Source organism: Harpia harpyja, chromosome 8 (genome assembly GCF_026419915.1).
Source record: "Harpia harpyja isolate bHarHar1 chromosome 8, bHarHar1 primary haplotype, whole genome shotgun sequence".
In the NCBI taxonomy this organism is placed as follows: Eukaryota; Metazoa; Chordata; class Aves; order Accipitriformes; family Accipitridae; genus Harpia; species Harpia harpyja.
The window spans coordinates 50,495,733-50,514,256 of NC_068947.1; the positions used below are offsets into that span (position 1 = coordinate 50,495,733).

Genomic DNA, 18,524 nt, shown 5'->3' on the forward strand with positions numbered 1-18,524 from the left:
TAACATGGACCTGGAGGGCAGAGAACTGGGTTCCTGGTCAGGGGGGATTGCTGAACAGCATCCCTGTGAAAGGACAGAGGAACAGAGTTCCTTCACAGTTTACAGGTTTCCTCCCAGAGGTACCTTCTCCTTCTGTGACCTGTCCTCTCCCTTGCACTCTATGCCACCTCCACACGCCTGGCACTGCATGTCATAGCCACATCCTTTCCTCTGGGGAAGAACCATGTCTTACCCACATGTTGTTTCTTTATTATGTCTCTTCAGGGTGTGTGTCTGACTGATCCTGTAAAATGGAAACTAGCATCTTCCCTGTCCTCCAGATCACCCAGGGCATGCTGGCTTTCTCTCAATTTTTTTCCCTTCTTCCTACCTACTGGAATTTCTCTTCCTCCAAAGTACCTCTGGGTCTTGCCTTCTTCATCATTTCCCTTTTCTTTCCCCTTCCCCACCAAGCTCCTGTCATCCATCTTATGCCTGGTTTCTGTGGTTAACTTTTTTTTTTAATCCTGTGGCACACCTCCCGTTCCACATGATCACTATTTGGTGGAGGTGATAGCTGGAGGAACCACACCTAGTGTGGTACATTTACTTTGCTGACTCACTCGCACACTGGGAAGTGCGACTGAAATTAGTGGGTAGGCTGGGTCCAAAGCAGCTGTTAGAGACAGGACAGAGTGCCTCTTCTCCCTGGCGTCCCTGCTTTGTCCAGATTTAAATCTTTCCTTGGTTACTTGGGAGACAAGGTTGACAGGTCACTTGAGAGCATAAAGCCTGGTCTAAAATAAGGAGGGAGCATCCCTGTGGGACAGGACTGATGGTAGTAGGAATTCTGTGTGTGCCTTGGTGCCATGAACATGGGGCAGTGCTGCTTTCACTCTCTTCCCAGTGATCTGAATTTCCAAATGACTTTAAAGCAACAATAAAATGCCATGAGAGAGGGAGGGTTGCACAGCGGGTGATGATAGAGGGTGGATCTTGCTCCTGCAGAAACCTACAACAACATCCTGCTAATAACAGCTCGGGGCTCAAGGGGTGCCATGTGGGGGGACTGTGGTGTGCCAGAGCCTTCCCTCTGGTGCTCAGTCCATGCCATGTTGTCCACTTCTGATGCTCCTTTGAGCTGTTTGTTGCCCTGTTAGAGGGATGGGGCAGAAGGGTAGAGAAGCTGAAATGGAGACCAAGTCTTAGTCCACAGCCCAGCAAGCACAGTGAACGTGTCAAAGGAAAGCAGTAATTTGTACTTGAAACATCAAATGTCATTGCAGTATGGGTGCTCCCCTGCCTAGAAATTGGGCTCAGGCAGGGAAAAGTTTGGAGGCTCTTTAGGTATGTGGCTAATGGAAATGGTATAAAAACCTGTGCAAGGTGTTACAGAAGTGTCCAGAATTGCCAGCTGGAAAGAGGAGTCTGCTTGTGCCTGTCAGTTTGGGACCGATCACGTACTGGGAAGCCAGAGGTGCAGCTTGGGAAGCCAGGCCATTGCCAGGCTGCAGTAAGGTTGCTTGGCTTTAAATATTATCCCATGTCCTGTGTCCCTTTGCTGCTGACTGGCCACACAATGTTGTTGCAAGGGTGAAGCTTTATAAGCAGCTGGACCTGTCTCGCTGTTTGCCACCATGGGAAGACATGGTCCTGCTCCTGCTGCTCTTGCTTCCCTCCCTTTTGGGGAGATGGGTGTTTGACCCCTCAGTAAGGGGATTCAGCTGGCTGTGTTTCCTGCCATGTTTGTCTGCTGCCAGTTGAGCAACTGAGCCCCACCACAGGAGGCAAAAAGAGGGAATGTGGAGGCAGGAGGGGAAAGTCCCAGTGCAACCTGAGTGGGAGGTGCAGTTGTCCTTGCTTCAGATGTGTGGGTGGGAGGCAGGGACTTCCTAGCCCTCAAAAGCTTGCTCTTCTTGTCATCAGCACAAGATCGTGACCACTTTTTGCATGGAGCATTTTTTGCTTTCTCCTTGCTTGGTTAAAACTATGTACCAGCTATCTTGCCAAAGGCTGCCTATGACTCTTCCAGGGGTAATTGGAGGTAGCAATATTTGAATAGATCAATGCGTGAGGAGGGGAAGGAGAAGAATTAGAAGTTCAGAAGGGTGCTCTGAATGTTGTGAGACTTGCTCTAGAATTTGTTAAGTCTTGCAGTCCCATAATGTGATCCCTACAGGGTGCTGGAGGGAGGCTTGTGCTTTTGTGAGTCAAACTGGCAGCCTGTGTGGGGAGGCTGAAGGGAATGGGTTTGCTTCACATTGCAAAGCAAGGGTTTCCTTTTGCACGGTGTGCTCTAGAGGGAGACTGCCATCTGTTTGGAGAAATGCTGCTTTTCCCAAGTCCTTCCAGCTCTTCAAGCTGTTTGTATTCACCTCAGAGATGTGTTTCAAAGCACTGATGTGAAACTAACTGTCCTTTTTGGGTCTGTTTCTATTGCAGGATCTGGAATTATGGCATCTTCGCACCCCATCACAGCCAGCACCCCTGAGGGAAGCAGCTATGGTGCTATTGGTACAGTGTCTTCCAGAACTGGGAGCACAGGGAGGGTTCTGCCTGGGGCAAGGAGAGGCACTTTAAGGTCCTTTAAAGCCAGAAGGGAATAAAGCTGCAAGTTGCTTTAAGAGTGGCTTGCAACTACTTGAAAAAAATAATTGCAGCTTGGGAGGTTCAGGTTGCACTTTTGGGCAAAACATCTACGTCAAAAAGATGGCGAATCTCTGGAAGAGGTGCCCAGAGAGACTCTGTCATTGGAAATGTTTGTCTTGGCCAGACAAAGCCATGGTCACCTGATAAGTGTTGGTGACAATGCTGCTTCAGGCAGGAGGTTGACTAGGGACCAACAAAAGTCCCTTCCAACCAAACCTCTAGGGGTCTGTCATTAGCTTATCAAGCCTGCCTTTACACTAAAGCATGCCTTTCACTGGAGGACTGAAGGGTTGTGTGCTGTAAGGCAAGAGAGAATCAGAGCTTCTTGCAGTCCAGAGGTTTCATTAGGGGAGAAATAATGTCATGCTGTCAACAGGTGAACCATGCCCTGGCAGCAGAGGAGGAAAAAACCCAAACTCCCAAGGATCCTGCTAATCTGAGGTGATGGGAAATGCCTTCCTTTGCCAGAGTTTCTCAGTCTCCTTACAACAGTTTTCCCTCCTGTCGAGGGATTGGTACTGAATAGCTCAGTGCTGTGGACTTCTGGGCATAATCCTTGAATTTGACAGTTTGGGGACCCAGATTGCAGGGTGAGGTGGTGCGGGTGCAGGGCAGTGTCAGGCAGTTGCTCAAATGAGAGAGCAGAGCAACTTTGTCTAATTTTTAGTCCCTGCTTAGGACACATTTGCTCACTGTGGTGTAAAGACAACCCCGACACTCCAGATGTCACCCAGTTGTTGGACTGTGAAGGTGTGGTATCTCTGAACGCCTGACAAAGAAACACAGAACTGAGATTTTGTGAGGTTTGGGAAAAATTCAGGAGGATTTGAGTCCTGGAATAGAGTTGAGGGTTTCAGTACCACCCTACCCCCCTTTCCCAATTCCCAAGGAAACGCTTTAAAAGCATTTGGGAAATGAGGAAGAAACTTGTGTTCTGCTCATGCCAGTATGGGCAATGTGCTGGCTGGGAGCTTGGCCAGCCGGTGGAAAGTGCAGGCAGGTCGTGTTGACCTGCAGGTGACCAATACTGTGGATGAAATGGGAGCAAAGCTGATGTTCTTCCTGCCTTGAAAAATCAACTTTCTTCCTCTTTGTCTTTTGTTCTACAATATTTTTAGAAAAGCTTAGATATAAAGCTTATATAAAATCTGGAGATTAACTAGGTCAGCCTATTTCTGATCCCTGAACAGTCTGATGCTTTCACTAGAGCTTTCTGACTTCTCAGACTTCCAGATTTCAGAGCCCAGGCTAGTAAAGCATAGAAAATGTTAGAGATGAAAAGTAATAGAATAAAAGCAGAGGAAAAACCAAAATGCTGCAGAGGTGGGCAGATGGTCCTTGAAAGTGCTCTTAACTGATAATTTGAGACTTTCAGGAAGGCTTGTGATCGTGGAAAAACTTGTTCCCTGAAATGGCCATATCAACTTGTCCCAGCAGATTGTGTCTGGTATCTGGGGCAGCTTTCTTCTTGCTGTGCATGGAGGGCTTTAGCCTTTACCCTGCCTGTTTCCTTCTCCCTGCTCTGTTCCAGATGAGTCAAGCTCCAGTGGTGGACATCAGTTGTCTTCCCCTGAGCGTGGGCCGCCTGCTGGTTCTGACACAGACAGTTCTGTAGAGGAGGAGAGCGACTTTGACACCATGCCAGAAATCGAAAGTGATAAGAACGTCATCCGCACTAAGGTACAGCTGGTGTTACAGCTGTGGCCATGATGCTGGGCCATGGACACATCTGGGCTAGGACTAGCAGTAGTGACTTGCCAGGATTTTTAAGCTTCCGCTTCCCTTTTAGGTGGATTTAGTCTAATAAAGCCAAATGTGCTGCTTAGTGTTTTTTCAGAGTCTAGAAAGTTTTCCTGCTGCGCTAACTGTGTTGCTGAAATGAGGGATTTAATATGGAAAATCAGAATGTATTGGGGACTATTGAGAAAGGAGGAAGAAGCCTGGAGTGTCCCAGAAAGTCCTAGGAGGTGCGACAGCATAGGGAGAAATTAATGTACAGTAGTAGGTAGTTATGTGGTACAACTAGTGTGACTACAGTGGATGTACAGAGGGGCTTTAAGCTAGCAGCTCTCAAACTGCCTCCGTTTGTTGCCCCACACTGCTCCTTGTGGTCAGAGCCATTCCTGGATGTCAGAGGGTTTTGCAGAACTCATTTGCCATAGAATCAAGGGACACAAGAAGCTTGCTGTGTAAAAAACAAACAAACAAACAAAAAAAACAACAAAAAAACCCCAAACCACCAACCCCCAAAACCAACCAAACAAAAAAACCCAAACAAACAAAAATCCAAATACGTCAAGATCTTCTACTGTATTCTGCAGTCTTCAATAGTTTTTTTTTCTGTTTTCTTCCCTCTTTCCCCACCCACTAATGTTTTAGGTGTTCCTTTATCTATCAGACTTGTCCAGGAAGGACCGAAGGATTGTCAGCAAAAAATACAAAATCTATTTCTGGTAAGGAGAAGACAAACTGGTGAGGCTCAAACTCTAGGCCCAGTCTCTGGTTGTAGAGTCGGTCCACATGCCCTTCTTCTGAACCACACTTCACACCTGAGGATGTTCTTTGAGCCATCCTGTTACACATTCTGAGCCTGTTCCAACCAGTAACTGCAGATCCCATTTACCTCAAATAAGGATATTTGTGGGCCAGTGCACACATGATCCTGGCAACAGATTCTGGTTTGCATAATTGCTTTAAAGTGTGGTAACAACCAGCATGCTGGAACATACTGGGGAAGGGGAGAAATTGACACTCAAACACATGAACTTGTGGTCCACATGCTGTCTTTTCTTGTGCCCATAGCGTTTGCCTCCTGTTTGCATTAGCACATTTGCTCTCCTGCTTCAGGAGATCATAACCAGAAGTAAAAGCTCCAGCTGGGAGAGCAGGGTCTGGGCCCTTAGGCATTGAGGTGTACACATTCCTCCACAAGCACTGCGGGGCTCTGTCCTGGGTGTGCACCAATTGTTTTGGTGTGTGTAACTGCTGCTACTGTCTCCTCTGCAGGAACATCATCACCATTGCAGTGTTTTATGCCCTGCCAGTCATCCAGCTCGTCATCACTTACCAGACGGTGCGTTGGGCTCTGTGACTGTCCCATGTGCTTGGGTCCTCTTGCCTTTAAACTTGCTCTGTGGTTGCATGGTGTAAGGATGACAGTCACAGTGAAACTGGGATCACCCAGGAATCCTGCTCTGTCTGAGGGGCAGTTTACCTTAGCTGGTCTCTGCACTGTGTTGAGTGTTGCTGCTGGCTTGGCTCCTTGAGCTTGCAGTTCTGCTATTTTTGCTTGCAAAGCGGGAGTGCAGCTGGTTTCCTGCTCATCTGATGTCTCATTTGGGGCCTGTTTCATTTTAGAGGGAGTAGGAATCTGCTGTTATCTCTAAAAGACAACGAAATCAAGTAGAGTTTGCTGTGATATGAGTGATTTCTCCTCCCTTCTCCCTACCCTTGCTATCCTGCTGTTATTCAGATATCTGCAAGCAGATCTATTAGCAGTGGGGTTGAGAGCATACAACGTTTCCTCTGAAGACTGTTCTCAGGTTTGTGGCCTGTGGCAACATCTTGTCCCCTGCTAAAAGCTTCACCTGCAGATGTCAGTACTCCCCTGTGCCAGTGCTAGAGCAAGGCTGTGTCCTGGTACACCTTGTGTACATGCAGTGTTTGCATGAAGCAAACCTCCAGAACAGGGAGGATTTGCTAATATCAGGTCTCCCACCTCCCCTCTTGTCTAGGTACTGAATGTGACGGGCAATCAGGACATCTGCTACTACAACTTTCTGTGTGCCCATCCCCTTGGGGTGCTGAGGTGAGTGAGCCCTGTGGTCACTGTGTTATTGTCTCGTGCCTCCTGAGTGTTTGTGCTGTGCCCAGGTCAGGATTTTATCCTTGCTGGGCTCATAGTAACTGTGTTGATAATATCACTGAGAGTTTAGGACTCTGAGCTTTCTGTTTTGCTCAGCAGTGGCTTTCTGTTGCAGTGAGACACATGCACCCAGGAACGTATGGTACCTGGGTTCTCCTAGCAAGCCTATGGCACAGCAATGAGGTGCTCCCATGCTCTTTTGGACACTTTCACTTGTATCCAAGGAGCAGCAGCTCTGGAAAGAAGTTCAGCTCAGTCCTCTCAGTGCAGCATTTCTCTGAACTAATGTGGGAGTGCAAAGAAAGCCCAAAGTTGAGAATCTCACACAGGAAGTGTTAAATCTACTGGGGCAGGTGCACTATTCAACCTAAAATTGTCATCCAGGGTGTAAAACTGGCAGGTGTTTGGCAGCTGCTGAGGTGGAGGATGGTGGTGGGGGAGCAAAATGGATTCAGCTTATCATGGCCTGGGGTTCATCCTCCTGCTGCTGTGCTGCCTTTGTCTTAAACCTTCTTTTTCCCTGCAGTGCCTTCAACAACATCCTCAGCAATGTGGGCCACATGCTGCTGGGCTTTCTTTTCCTCCTCATTGTGTTGCGCAGGGACATTCTCCACCGTCGGGCCATGGAGATAAAAGATGTCTATACCCTGGTAGGTAGGAAGTATGGTTGCATGGGGCTGGGCGGAGGGAGGAAAGACAGGGAAAACTTGAAAACCAGAGTGATACACAGTGGGTTTCCACTTGCCTTCCTTGCTGGAGTATTGAATCTTCCTCTTTTTTCCTCCCCTGAAAAAGGGTCTAGGTGGGATGCTTATGTTCTTGTGCACCCCAGTACTTTGCTGCTTATGGTATGTAAGCCGTGGTGACCCAGCCTGGGCTTGTGAAGACAAGGAGATGAGTAGAGGAATGACTCCTGTGGCTGTGGCTTTTCCTCCAGCGCTCACTGTGGAGGAACTGGGGCAGTAGGAGTGTCCCAGGATGCTTTTGTTTACAGTGAGGTTTGATTTGTCTTAAACAATCAAAAGTTCCTTCTTGGCACTCTTGTTAACAAGAGGGAATAGAGCTGCCTACAACAACCCAGAAGAATTCAGCTGCCTCTAGCTCTGAAGCAGAGCTGCTTGTAGTCAGAGCTTCTGCAGTCTCTTCAGTATCTTCTGGGAGATGATGGAGAAATCCGCAGCCCTGTGGGCAGTGGTGCTGGTGCTTTCCAGAGACAAACAGCTCTGTTTTCACTGGCTTGGTAGCAAGTAAAGACCTTAGCAGTTTTAAGGGTCTGCTGCTTATGGTTTTCAGATGAGACCTCAGCCAGATTGTGATGGAGATGCCTTCTCACCTGGGCTGATGGGCTCTGCTCCTCAAGTGCTTTTAACCCCCTACTGACCACAAGAGCAAGGCTGCTATTCTGGGTCCCTAGTGCTCTCAGTTTTGGGCAGGATGTAGTATGGCACAAGGTACAGGACAGATTTTAATCTCAAGATGTCAGTACCATGACACTGAGGTCTTCAGACCAGAAGCTTCTGTGTGATAAGCTTGGGTTTGCTACCTGTGGATTCACCTGGCTATGCAGTGTGGCTAAATGCAGAGCCTATGGTTGCACACAGTATGCTGTGCTGCACTGGTGACTGAAGGACACGTGTAGGGGTTAGGAGGGATGAAGTGATGGAGAGTGGAAGCTTGCTTGTCATCAGGACAGTGAGGGTACTTACTATACAGCTCTGCTCTCTTCCAGGACTATGGGATCCCAAAGCATTTTGGTCTCTTTTATGCTATGGGCATTGCTCTGATGATGGAAGGGGTGCTCAGTGCCTGTTATCACGTCTGCCCTAATTACTCCAATTTCCAGTTTGGTAAGCTGAGCTTCCTTCTTCCTTTTGAGCTGGAGGTAGGATTTGCCATGCTCTATCTCCTACTGAGTTGCTGGCATTTCCCATCCCTCTACCCTTGCAAACCTCCCTGGAGTCTGCCTGTTCCAGGGCTCAGTTAAGAGGCAGTGGGTCTTTGGATGCTGGGGACTAATGCATTTCAGCCTCCTCTCCAGACCTTGGGACTCTGGAATTGCACTGCTGGCAAGATCTCCCTTTGCTTGTGCAGCTCAGTGTTTGAAGATAGTAAGTGCACAGCCCGAGTGGCAGAGTGCTCAAGCATAGGAAGTCTCTGTCTGCCGTCTCAGTGGAAACTTTCCTCTGTGGGCTCCTTTGCCTTCCTAGGGAAGAGAAGACTCAGGCAGGATCTTGTCTATGTGTGTAAATACCTAATGAGAGGGAATGAAGATGAGTGATCCGGGCTCTTTACAGTGGTTCCCAGTGACAGAACAAGAGGCAATGGGCACAAACTAAAACACAGGAAACTCCATCTGAACACAGGAATTTTTTTTTTTTTTCTCTAAGGGTGATCAAAGACTGAACAGATTATCCAGAGAGGTTGTGAAGTCTTCTATGGAGGTATTCAAAGCCTGACTGGACATGGTCCTGGACAACCCTCTCATAGCTGACCCTGCTTGAGCAGAGGGTGTTGGACCAGACAACCTCCAGAGGTCCCTTCTAACCTCAACCATTCTGTGATTCCCTGCCTGTTTCTGTGCAGCACTGTGGGCACTTATTTTCTGAGCCCCTTTAGTTTTTGTTGCCCTAGAGCATGATAGATGTGCTGCAAGATGGCAAAGCACAAAATGCTGTAGAGTGTAGTGCAGTGTCAGGGATTTGTGCCTGCCAGCCTTGGGTTTGGCCCTGCTGCTGCACTTCTTCCTATGCACTCGGAGCAGCTTTCTCAGCCTACTGACAGTACCTGTTTTCACTGTTTCTGTTGTGCTCCCTCCATAGACACCTCCTTCATGTACATGATCGCAGGACTGTGCATGCTCAAGCTCTACCAGACCCGCCACCCAGACATCAATGCCAGCGCCTACTCTGCATATGCCTCGTTTGCTGTGGTGATCTGTCTGGCTGTCCTTGGAGTGGTATGGCTCCCTCTTACATACCTGCTTCTCTGGGAAGGAGATGGTGTGGCTGGGAACATAGCTTAAGTGGGCAAATGACTGGGGAGAGCAGCAGGGTAGGATAAGAGTGTTAAGCAGCTGCTAGCATTTGAATTCATAGTACTCTTGCGTTTTCCTCCTCCCTTCCCCTGGCCTTGCAGGGAGGGGAAGAGCAGTTTTCTCTAGGTGGGCTCCTTTTTGGGCTTTGCCCACCACATGCCCTCAAGAGGAGAAATTCATGCATCCAGATGTCTGTGACTAAGCATGCAGCTGGTTTTTTGTAGGGTTGCTCACCTTGGAGGAGAGGGGTGATCTTCCAAGGCAGGTGTCCTCTACCTAATTGCTTCTGCTTCTTTCTCCCCTTCGGAAAACTCTGTTGCTGGGTACAGCTCCTGCAAATTGGCTTTGCTATCTTTGGAGAGGTGGAGGGCTAGAATAATGGCTGAGGGGCTCCTGGGCAAGTTTCTGGAGCACCTGCCTATAGAAGGGCATTGGAGCAGAAGGAATTTGGAGCAGAGGATCGCTCTTGTGCAGCAGTCACTGACAGGTCAGGCTTTGCCCATTTGCTCATAGCATTGCAGGTGTTGAGCTGGGCTTGCCTGAATCCCTAGCCTGTGCTTTACCTTGGAGGTCTCTGCTTCTCTTTTTTAAGAGGGCTCGGTTTCATTTGGCAGTAACCAGGCAAAGTCCATTGAATTCTTCCTCTGAACTAGCAGCTGGGTCCCAGCAGGCTGTCAGCCCCTCACTACCTGACATAATGCAGAATAACAATTGATTCTGCAAATGTCTCTGTGTAGGAGACTATGGGTTAAGACATGCAGTAGCAGCTGGTGAACTTGGTACTTTCCAAGAATCTCTTGATAGCTGTGGTAGATCTGCACACCCAGGTTCAAAACACTGGAGTTTTATTATGGGATGCTGTATTTTTTTTCTTGTGGGATGTTTTGAAGCTGTAGAGTAGAGCTTATAAACTGCATGTCTCCTTTGCTGCATTCATGCAGAGGTGGCTTTTCTGCTTGCTTTTTTTTTTTTCCCCACACAAAATGAAATGTTCAGGCATGCGCTGTGCCCCAGGGGAGGGGAGTGTGTGGTTACAGCCTGATGGCAGACTAGAGTTTCTGGACTTCTTAATGTATAACTGAAAAATTAAAGTTTTAATATAGCGTTAACCTGCCTTTGTAGGTCACTTCCAGGCCTTAAATAAAGTGAAAGTGTAAAATAGGTGCAATTGCCTGCAGAGCAGCTTTGTCCTTTTTTGTCTACTATGATGCACTCGTTAAAGTAATGGTTGGTTCCCTGACTGCCTTTGTAAAAATCCAGCTCCTGGCCAGAGACCTGCTGCCCACCTCAGCAGGGAGAGCTTGCCTGCCTGGGTTTCCTTGCATTTCTGCTCCCTGGGCCAGCTGCAGTCCTTCCAAGCTGTCATCCTTGTCTGAAGGGGTGTTCAGAAAGAATGGTCTCCTCTCCAGAAGCACTGAGCTCCTCTTGCTTCTCTGGACTTTGTCTGGATTTATAGATCTGGTTTCGGGTTAGAAGATTTGGGGGTTTCTCTTCCATGTTCAGTGAGGTTGTCTAATGCCGCATGGTGACACAGGAGAGAAAAAGATGAACCTGCTGATAACAGAGCTCAGTTTGCTTTTAATATGTCTGCTTTCAGGTGTTTGGGAAAAATGACATGTGGTTTTGGGTCATTTTCTCAATGATCCATGTTTTGGCCTCTCTGGCTCTCAGCACCCAGATCTACTACATGGGCCGCTTCAAGATCGGTAAGTGCTGTGACTGAACTATCTTGCTCTAGGGTGTGCAGGTGCCTCCTGTCCTCGCCTGAGCGAGTCACCGATGCAGTGCATCTGTGAGCACAGTCCCGTGGCCTGTGTTTGTGTTCTGGGTTATCCTGTCCTCTCATCCATCTGATGCTCTTCCTGGCCTCTGAATTCCTTGCGCTGCTGCTTCCCAGACCTATGGGAATCAGCAGGACCTGTCTGCTCTGTGGTGGCAGAAGAGCTGGGCTCTGAGGGAGCCTGCCCTTCAGCTACAGCTCTCCCTAATGCTGTGCTCAGAGCGGTGAGCTAGGTAAAACCCCGTCATGGGGTGAGGGGGGAGAGGGTCTGGTGGGGAACCTGGCTCTTGTTCTCTGCTTACAACCATATTTCTCCTTCCTCTTCTGCTTCTGTCTGCCTCAGATGGCCCTGACTCAGGTAACTGTCAGCAGCTCTCATTTTTCTCTGTTGAACTGATTGAGCAGTGGCATAGCAGGTGGGGATGCATGGATGTGTGTGGGGAGGCAGGCTTGCGTGCCACCTGGGGTCGGCTCTTGAGAAGTGAAGTCAGTTTGCCAGCACCACCGCCAGTCCCGTTTCTTGACAGGAAGGGGGTGATATAGCACAGGAGAGCTCTGCCCTTGGCGCAGGAGCCTTTTCAAGCTCTGTGTTTGTGGTTGAAGAGGGGCATGTTTGTGTGTGCATGTCTGTCCATGCCCACTGCCACTGAAGGCTCTCCAGTGAAGCTTCTGCAATGATTTTGAGAGCAGGTGTGTCTTGTCTTGAGTGTGCTCTGCCCCTCTAGGACCTTCTAAGGGCTGTGGGATCTGTTTCTGGTGTTTCTCTGCTCTGGCAGCTTGTTTCATGGAAGGTGCTTTTCCCCCTTCCTGCACACACATCTCTTCCAGAGATGTGGTTGCAAAGCCAGTCTGTTTATGTGTACAGAGAGGGCCTATTTGACTTCTGGGTAGCGCTAGCGTGGAGGGTTTTTTCTTATTTTCTTTTTTACCTGTTGTTCTGGCCAAATGCCATCCACATCCTGTGGTGGCTGCCCTTCTGCTCAGACTGCTCCCAAAGAGCAAGAAATGAATCTGTTGACACCCTGACCATCCGCAGGCTGGGTCCTCTGTTGTTAGCTGGTGGCTGTCCACATCTTTCCCCTGTAGGCATTTTGGAGCTTAATCTGCTGGCTGTTCTGGCTTTTTATCCTCTTCTTTGACAGACTTGGGGATATTTCGACGGGCAGCAATGGTGCTGTACACGGACTGTATCCAGCAGTGCAGTCGACCAATGTACATGGTAGGTGACTTCTCATGTCAGCACCTCCCTCAGCAATTGCTCACTTCCTAGGCAATGTGCAGAGGGAAGAGGTGTGGCTATTTGAAAAAGTGATGCTCCCTGCCTCCCTTCTATGCCCTCCCCCAACATGTTTGGGTAAGTGTAGATCTCTGTGGAGTGGTTTACCCCCACCTTCAGGCCTCCCCTGATATCAGGCTTAGTGAATAAAACATCAGAGCAAAGGTGATACAAGCATGGTAGGATTTGCCTTTGCTCTTGCTCTCTGCGGGCATCCGTCCAAAGGAGTGTGTATGAGGCTCTGTGCAGCACAGTCTCTCTGGGGAAGGCAGTGACTATTTTGGCTCTGTGGCTTAACCAACAGCTATTGCTATTTCTACAGCACCTCAGGGCAGAGAGCAAAAAAGTAAGAAATGGTAGCTGTTACCTTGTGTCCCCCTGGTACTTTTTTCTTGGCACAGAGTGCCAATTACGGCTTGAAGTCAAATGAAGTTATTATCCATGAGCATCCCTTTTTTTTTTTTTTTTTCCACTCTCCCGTCTCTGAATAAGTGTCAGACTGAGTTTTCCAAGCAAACTCAGTGCACTCACGCATAAAGTAAGCCTGGCTGGCCTGAAATAGCTTCATCATGAAAGCAGCTGTAAGCGTAAATGCACATGCCCCACAGATGTAACCCTTCTGCCTGCTGTAGTTATAGTGCTTCCCTAGCTAATGGTGAGATGGGTGAAAAAAGGCTCTGTGGATATGTGCGGGATGCTATCCGAAGCTTCCCCTGCTGCCTCTTTCAAGCACATCCTTGCTCTGTGCAACAATTTTTCTGTAAAATGGTGGGAGAGAATGAATCTAACTAGAAAAGCAGTGGAAATGGTCAAAGAATTTGCAGAACCTCCTGAGTCTGATTCTTAAGTCCTGGGCTTATCCTTTTTTAGATGTTTAGTCTCCTTCTTGCAACGCTTTCCTCAAATTTGTAAGGGCCAGAGCAGTTTCCATGTGGCAAAAGCTCGTGCAGTGCAAACTTCAGAGCCAGGTGCGTGTGTGTTTGCAGGAACCAGACTCCAAATCCTCACATAATGATACCCTGAATTTCTAAGGCAAAGGCCTCTTTTTGCATTTCCTTCTGCTTTCGTATGATCATCAGTGTCTTCTCTTCAGGACAGGATGGTGCTGCTCATTGTTGGAAACCTGGTCAACTGGTCCTTGTAAGTAGTGGAGTGTTTGTGTCTTGCATACTTGTGCTCGTGGGCAGCAGGATTCAGTATTGACACATGCGTGGCCTGAAGTGATGGGGAAATGCAGCAGAGTCTGTGCAATAATCCTGTGCTGGGGCCCTTCTGACAGGTTTTGGCAAGGAGCTTGATCTGATGAGCGCTAATAGTAGGCAGATCCATAGGATGCAGTGCAGCACTACAGAGCTATGTGAGGCATCCCTAAGCACTTCAGCTGGTGCCGTCTCATGGCTTGTGTCTGAGCGAGCTTGTATAGGGCTGGCCTGGTACTGTGGTGCTGTGTTGTTCTGTACACATGCTTCCCACATAGCTGGGAGGTCTCTGGCACAGCCAAGGTGGAGGAGACTTGACAGACACTTGTTAGTCACAGTCACAGAGCCTGGCTCAGCAGTAACTGCATGGATGGGAGGGATCAGCTGTTGGATGAGACTTAAAATGATTGCCCCAAGCTCTTGCTTTTCACTAAAGCTGCTTCTCAGGGATGTGCCTTCTGCTAAACGTACAGGTCTGGGGCCAACTCCTACCAAGTGAGATGCATTGGCTGTGGGTTGGAAGCAACTCAGGGCCCTTGCCTGTCTCCTGGGGTCTCCAGTTGTGCTCAGCAGCTGACTATGGCTGAGTTTGCTCAGCAGAGAGCAGAGGCAAATGGTGCGTTTCCTCCAGGGAATTGGGAGGCTGTGGCAATGTTGCTGTGTCCTGTGGTCTGGTGGGGCAGTGGGTGGCTGTTGGTTTGGGAATGTACCATGTCCCCAGTGAAAGAGGCTGTCTAATGCCCCTTCTTCCCCCTCTCTCAGTGCTATTTTTGGGCTGCTGTATCGGCCCAGAGACTTCGCCTCCTACATACTGGGGATCTTTATCTGTAACCTGTTGCTGTATCTGGCTTTCTACATCATCATGAAGGTAAAGGGAAGCAGCTGTAGCTGTCCCTGGGGTGCCTGTCTCCAAAGGGGAAGGGATGGGCCTCTTTTCTGGCTGCAGTTTGGGTTCCTGTGGTGCTGCAGAGGGATGTGGAGGGGCCTTTGTGGGGCTCAGGGTGGGACAAGGTATTGGTGTTGGGGAGGGATGCTGTGTAGCCATCTCAGGGGTGGCTGGGCTGTGTCTCCCTGGGGTGGGCAGCCCTTTGCAGATGCAGACGGTCCAGGCTGGCGTTTCAGCCCTATGCATGGCTTCGGCCCCTGGGAAGAACTCGGGGTGTGTTGTGAGGCTATGTCCCTGTCTGCAGCTCCGCAGCTCTGAGAAGCTCCTGCCCATCCCCATGTTCTGCATTGTGGCCACGGCGGTGGTGTGGGCAGCTGCCCTCTACTTCTTCTTCCAGAACCTCAGCAGCTGGGAGGTAAAGTTCCCCTTTTACTGTCCTGTCCATCTCTCATCTTTCCTTCCCGTTGTTCGTTTTACACAAAAAATACTCTGGGGAAGAGTCTTGGGCTGCTCATGGAGAGCTGAAAGGGTTTAACTCCTTCAGAAGACTTGGAAGGGAGCATGGGAAGCTGTGCTGAGTAAAAAATGACTGTATGCGTGCAGCTATGGAGAGGCTATGACCCAGGTGATCCAGAGATGACTGGTCCTCACCAGGGGACAGAGGAGGAGCTGGGGATCTGAAAGCAAAACTGAGTAAATCCTGACCAGTGCTGGATTGGAAGACTTCTTCCTGGAGCAGATGGCCAATGGGGAATAATCTGCCTGAGGTTGTGGGGGCTTTCCATGGCCTGGGAGGCTCTTTAAATCCTGACTGAATGCCTTCTAACAAGATACCATGTCCATCTCCATGGAAGTGACAGGCTTGCTGCAGGGTGGTCTGGTGGAGGCTGTGCAGCTTGTGCTATGCAGGACCTCGGATGTGGAGACCAGAGGGTTCCCCCCAGCTGTGGGTTGTGGCCCCAGATCCATCTCCAGGTCTAAGTATGACATTGTGTTCCTGCCCTGCTCTCACCACATGTCCAGCCAGCACAGTGCTTTTTCCTGGCTCCTGCATGGAGGGTTAAGACAGGGTGATCTCCAGGGGGTGCAATGTGGCCAGCCAGGGCCCTGTGTGAGTGGATATCAGGGCCTGACCGCCTGCCCACTCCCCTAGGAGACTCCAGCAGAGTCCCGGGAAAAGAACCGTCCATGCATCCTGCTGGGCTTCTTCGATGACCATGATGTCTGGCACTTCCTCTCTGCAGCTGCCTTGTTCTTCTCCTTTCTGGTAAGTCCTGCTGAGCCTCACCCTCCTTGTCCCTCTCTATCTGCATGGAGCTGCAGCTGTCCCAGGATGCTACAGAAGTGCCCCAACTCCTCTGCTTGGCTCTGCCTCCAGACATCCTTCACAGTGGGATGCTCCTTGTCAGTGGGATCAGGAATCAGGCTTTCTCCTTTGGCTTGTTGCTCCCTGTGCCTCCTGGCCACAAATTCCCTCTGGGGCTGTGGGTCACACAGCTGTTGTGGGGAAGCTGAGGGGCTGCTGGTATGACCAGCCCTCTCATGGGTTTGTGAGGACCTCTGAGGAAGGGACTCTACTTCCTTTGACCCAGGCAGTAGGGTCACTGGTGTGGAGCTTAGCTTGCTCCTGGACTTTCTGTCACTTCCATAAATTGACTCCTGTGCTTCTCTACTTGGTACTGCTTTTCAGATCTGATGGTCTGTGTGGTGGAAAAGGTGGAGGCATCCCCTGTGATGGGGTCAGAGCATAGTATTTTGGGGAAGTGGAAAGGCAGGCCTTAACCCTAGCTGTGCAAGGTGCAAACTGTTTGTGAAGGAGCTGCCTGGCCGCTTGCAATGCCTGAGCTGTGGTCAAGCAACTCCCACCCTGCTGCCTCCTGGATGGCTCTTCAGAGGCTAGTGATGAGGGACCAGTTTACAAGCAGCGTCTCCATCATGGTTGGGGCAGGATTACCTGCTCAGGTCCTTGCAGCACTGTAGGCAGAGCTGCCTGTCAGCTGCGCTGCCAGAGTGACTTGCTGGGAGCATTACAGAAACAAAGTTAATATGGCACATCTACATGGGTTCCTGTCGTGACTTCTGTACGTGCTGGAGATGCGGCCCAGGTGGAGCCCCCCTGTGATGCGATGCCATCAGGAGCTGGTCGTTCTGCCCAGCCATGGGCTGGCCAGCAAGACCTGAAGCTGCCTCGCACTTTCCTCCTCAGGTTCTGCTGACCCTGGATGATGACCTGGACGTGGTGCGCAGGGACAAGATCCCAGTGTTCTGAGTCCTCAGGGGACAGGGGCGCAGGGACGTCCCAAACTGCTCAGCCAAAGGCACCGGGCCAACTGGTGTCTGTGGGGAATGAGCCTGCTTCCATGGCCAACAACCCCGTGGGAGCAGGGGAACCAGATCCCACAGCAAGCACGAAGGGGTGCTGCGGTAACTGAGGCGGGACTGGGAGGGAAGACAACACTTGCTGCTTTCCTACCGCATCCTCTGGGGCAGGCACAACCCAGGGGCCGAGGACAGTGCCCAGCCCTCCAGCTTGTAGGTGCAGTGGGTGCTGGAGCCAGTGAAGAGGGAGGAAGCAGGAGGTGTGTTTGAGACCTTTGCTTCCCCTCCTCCCTGCTGATGTGCTCTGCTTCCTCTCCAGTGAGCAGGCTTGACAAGTGTAATGCAGCTCCTCCTGCATCTGCAACTGGCACCTGTACCTGGCAGGCTGCTGCCCTCAGAGAGTCCCTTTGGCAGCACGGGGAGAGAATTTGGTTCCTGTCCTGCAGCCGCCGAGGGAGCAAAGGACTCCAAACTGAGGTGGCAGTGGGGGACTGTTTTCTCTTTTTCGTTGGAGAGGCTCCCTCTTCCTGTAGCTGGTGGGGAGCCATGGTAACAAGAGACTTCGGTGTCGGAGGGGAAATGGTGGACTAGAGCTGCCCATGAGTGCTCTACCAGAGGCAGAACCTCCCGCCTTGCTCTTGCAGCCTCTCTCACTTACTCATATTGAACAGCCTCACTTCACTCTGGTGACTCCTACACAGGCACTTGTCAGTGTGATGGTCTCTTTCACAGCACCAGAAGTGCTGTCCTCAAGTGACCGTAAGAGAGACGGTGCGGCAAAGCCGCAGTCTTGCATGCTGGGCAGCTCCTTGGCAGCTCCTTGGCAGCTCCTTGGCAGCTCCTTGGCAGCTCCTTGGCAGCTCCTTGGCAGCTCCTTGGCAGCTCCTTGGCAGCTCCTTGGCAGCTCCTTGGCAGCTCCTTGGCAGCTCCTTGGCAGCTCCTTGGCTCCTGCTGCGTGGCCTTGCTAAAGGGGCAAGGTGGAATGGGGAGGCTGTCCAGCAGCCTCAGACTTTCTCCTCCCATAAGCTTGCTTTGGGGAAACTTGGCAAAACGGTTTCCTTATGGGCTGGGAGTGTGGAGGAGGTTTTGGGGCGGTTGGGGTTGAGCTCTTTAGCTAAAGATCTGGACCAAACTTTTTTCCTCTCCAACTTTTCTGCATCTGAAACAAGTTTTTAAATGGCTTCTGCATTCTTCCTGAATTCTTAGTTATTTAAAAAACAAGAATAAGGTGTGAATTATTTCAGGCCTTGCATCTAAAATGTGACCTGTTTTGCTAATTTTGAATTAAAAAGTATTCTTTGAGGCCTGCTGTCCTTATTCTTGTCACTGTCTGAGCACTTTTCCTTTGATGTATGTGCATGTACTCAGTGATGCAAAGGCTCCATTCCACTTGTGCTTACCAAAGCAGATGACTATGGTAATTTTCTACTCCAAGAAGCCTGTATCTCCTAGCTTTTAAGGTTTTAAACTAGCTGGGTTTTATTTTTTTCTAAGTTGGAGTTTGTCAAGATGGTCAATAAAATGAATGTTCCTAGTT

The 18,524-nt window shown here is 49.9% G+C and overlaps 1 protein-coding gene across 4 annotated transcripts in view; it reads left to right on the plus strand.

Annotated features, from left to right (window-relative positions):
* Positions 1 to 18,524, plus strand: part of SIDT1 (SID1 transmembrane family member 1) — a 45,810-nt gene extending 27,286 nt beyond the window's left edge. The window contains exons 11-26 of one of the 4 annotated variants that reach the window (XM_052795198.1): positions 2,422 to 2,493; positions 4,160 to 4,308; positions 5,008 to 5,081; positions 5,635 to 5,701; positions 6,363 to 6,436; positions 7,020 to 7,143; positions 8,223 to 8,340; positions 9,313 to 9,449; positions 11,125 to 11,233; positions 11,651 to 11,665; positions 12,450 to 12,526; positions 13,677 to 13,723; positions 14,545 to 14,650; positions 14,973 to 15,083; positions 15,822 to 15,935; positions 16,875 to 18,524. In XM_052795198.1, coding sequence (XP_052651158.1) covers positions 2,422 to 2,493; positions 4,160 to 4,308; positions 5,008 to 5,081; positions 5,635 to 5,701; positions 6,363 to 6,436; positions 7,020 to 7,143; positions 8,223 to 8,340; positions 9,313 to 9,449; positions 11,125 to 11,233; positions 11,651 to 11,665; positions 12,450 to 12,526; positions 13,677 to 13,723; positions 14,545 to 14,650; positions 14,973 to 15,083; positions 15,822 to 15,935; positions 16,875 to 16,937 — 1,457 coding nt within the window. In that variant the 3' untranslated portion in view covers positions 16,938 to 18,524. The other 3 variants (XM_052795196.1, XM_052795199.1, XM_052795200.1) reach the window with 3 other exon arrangements.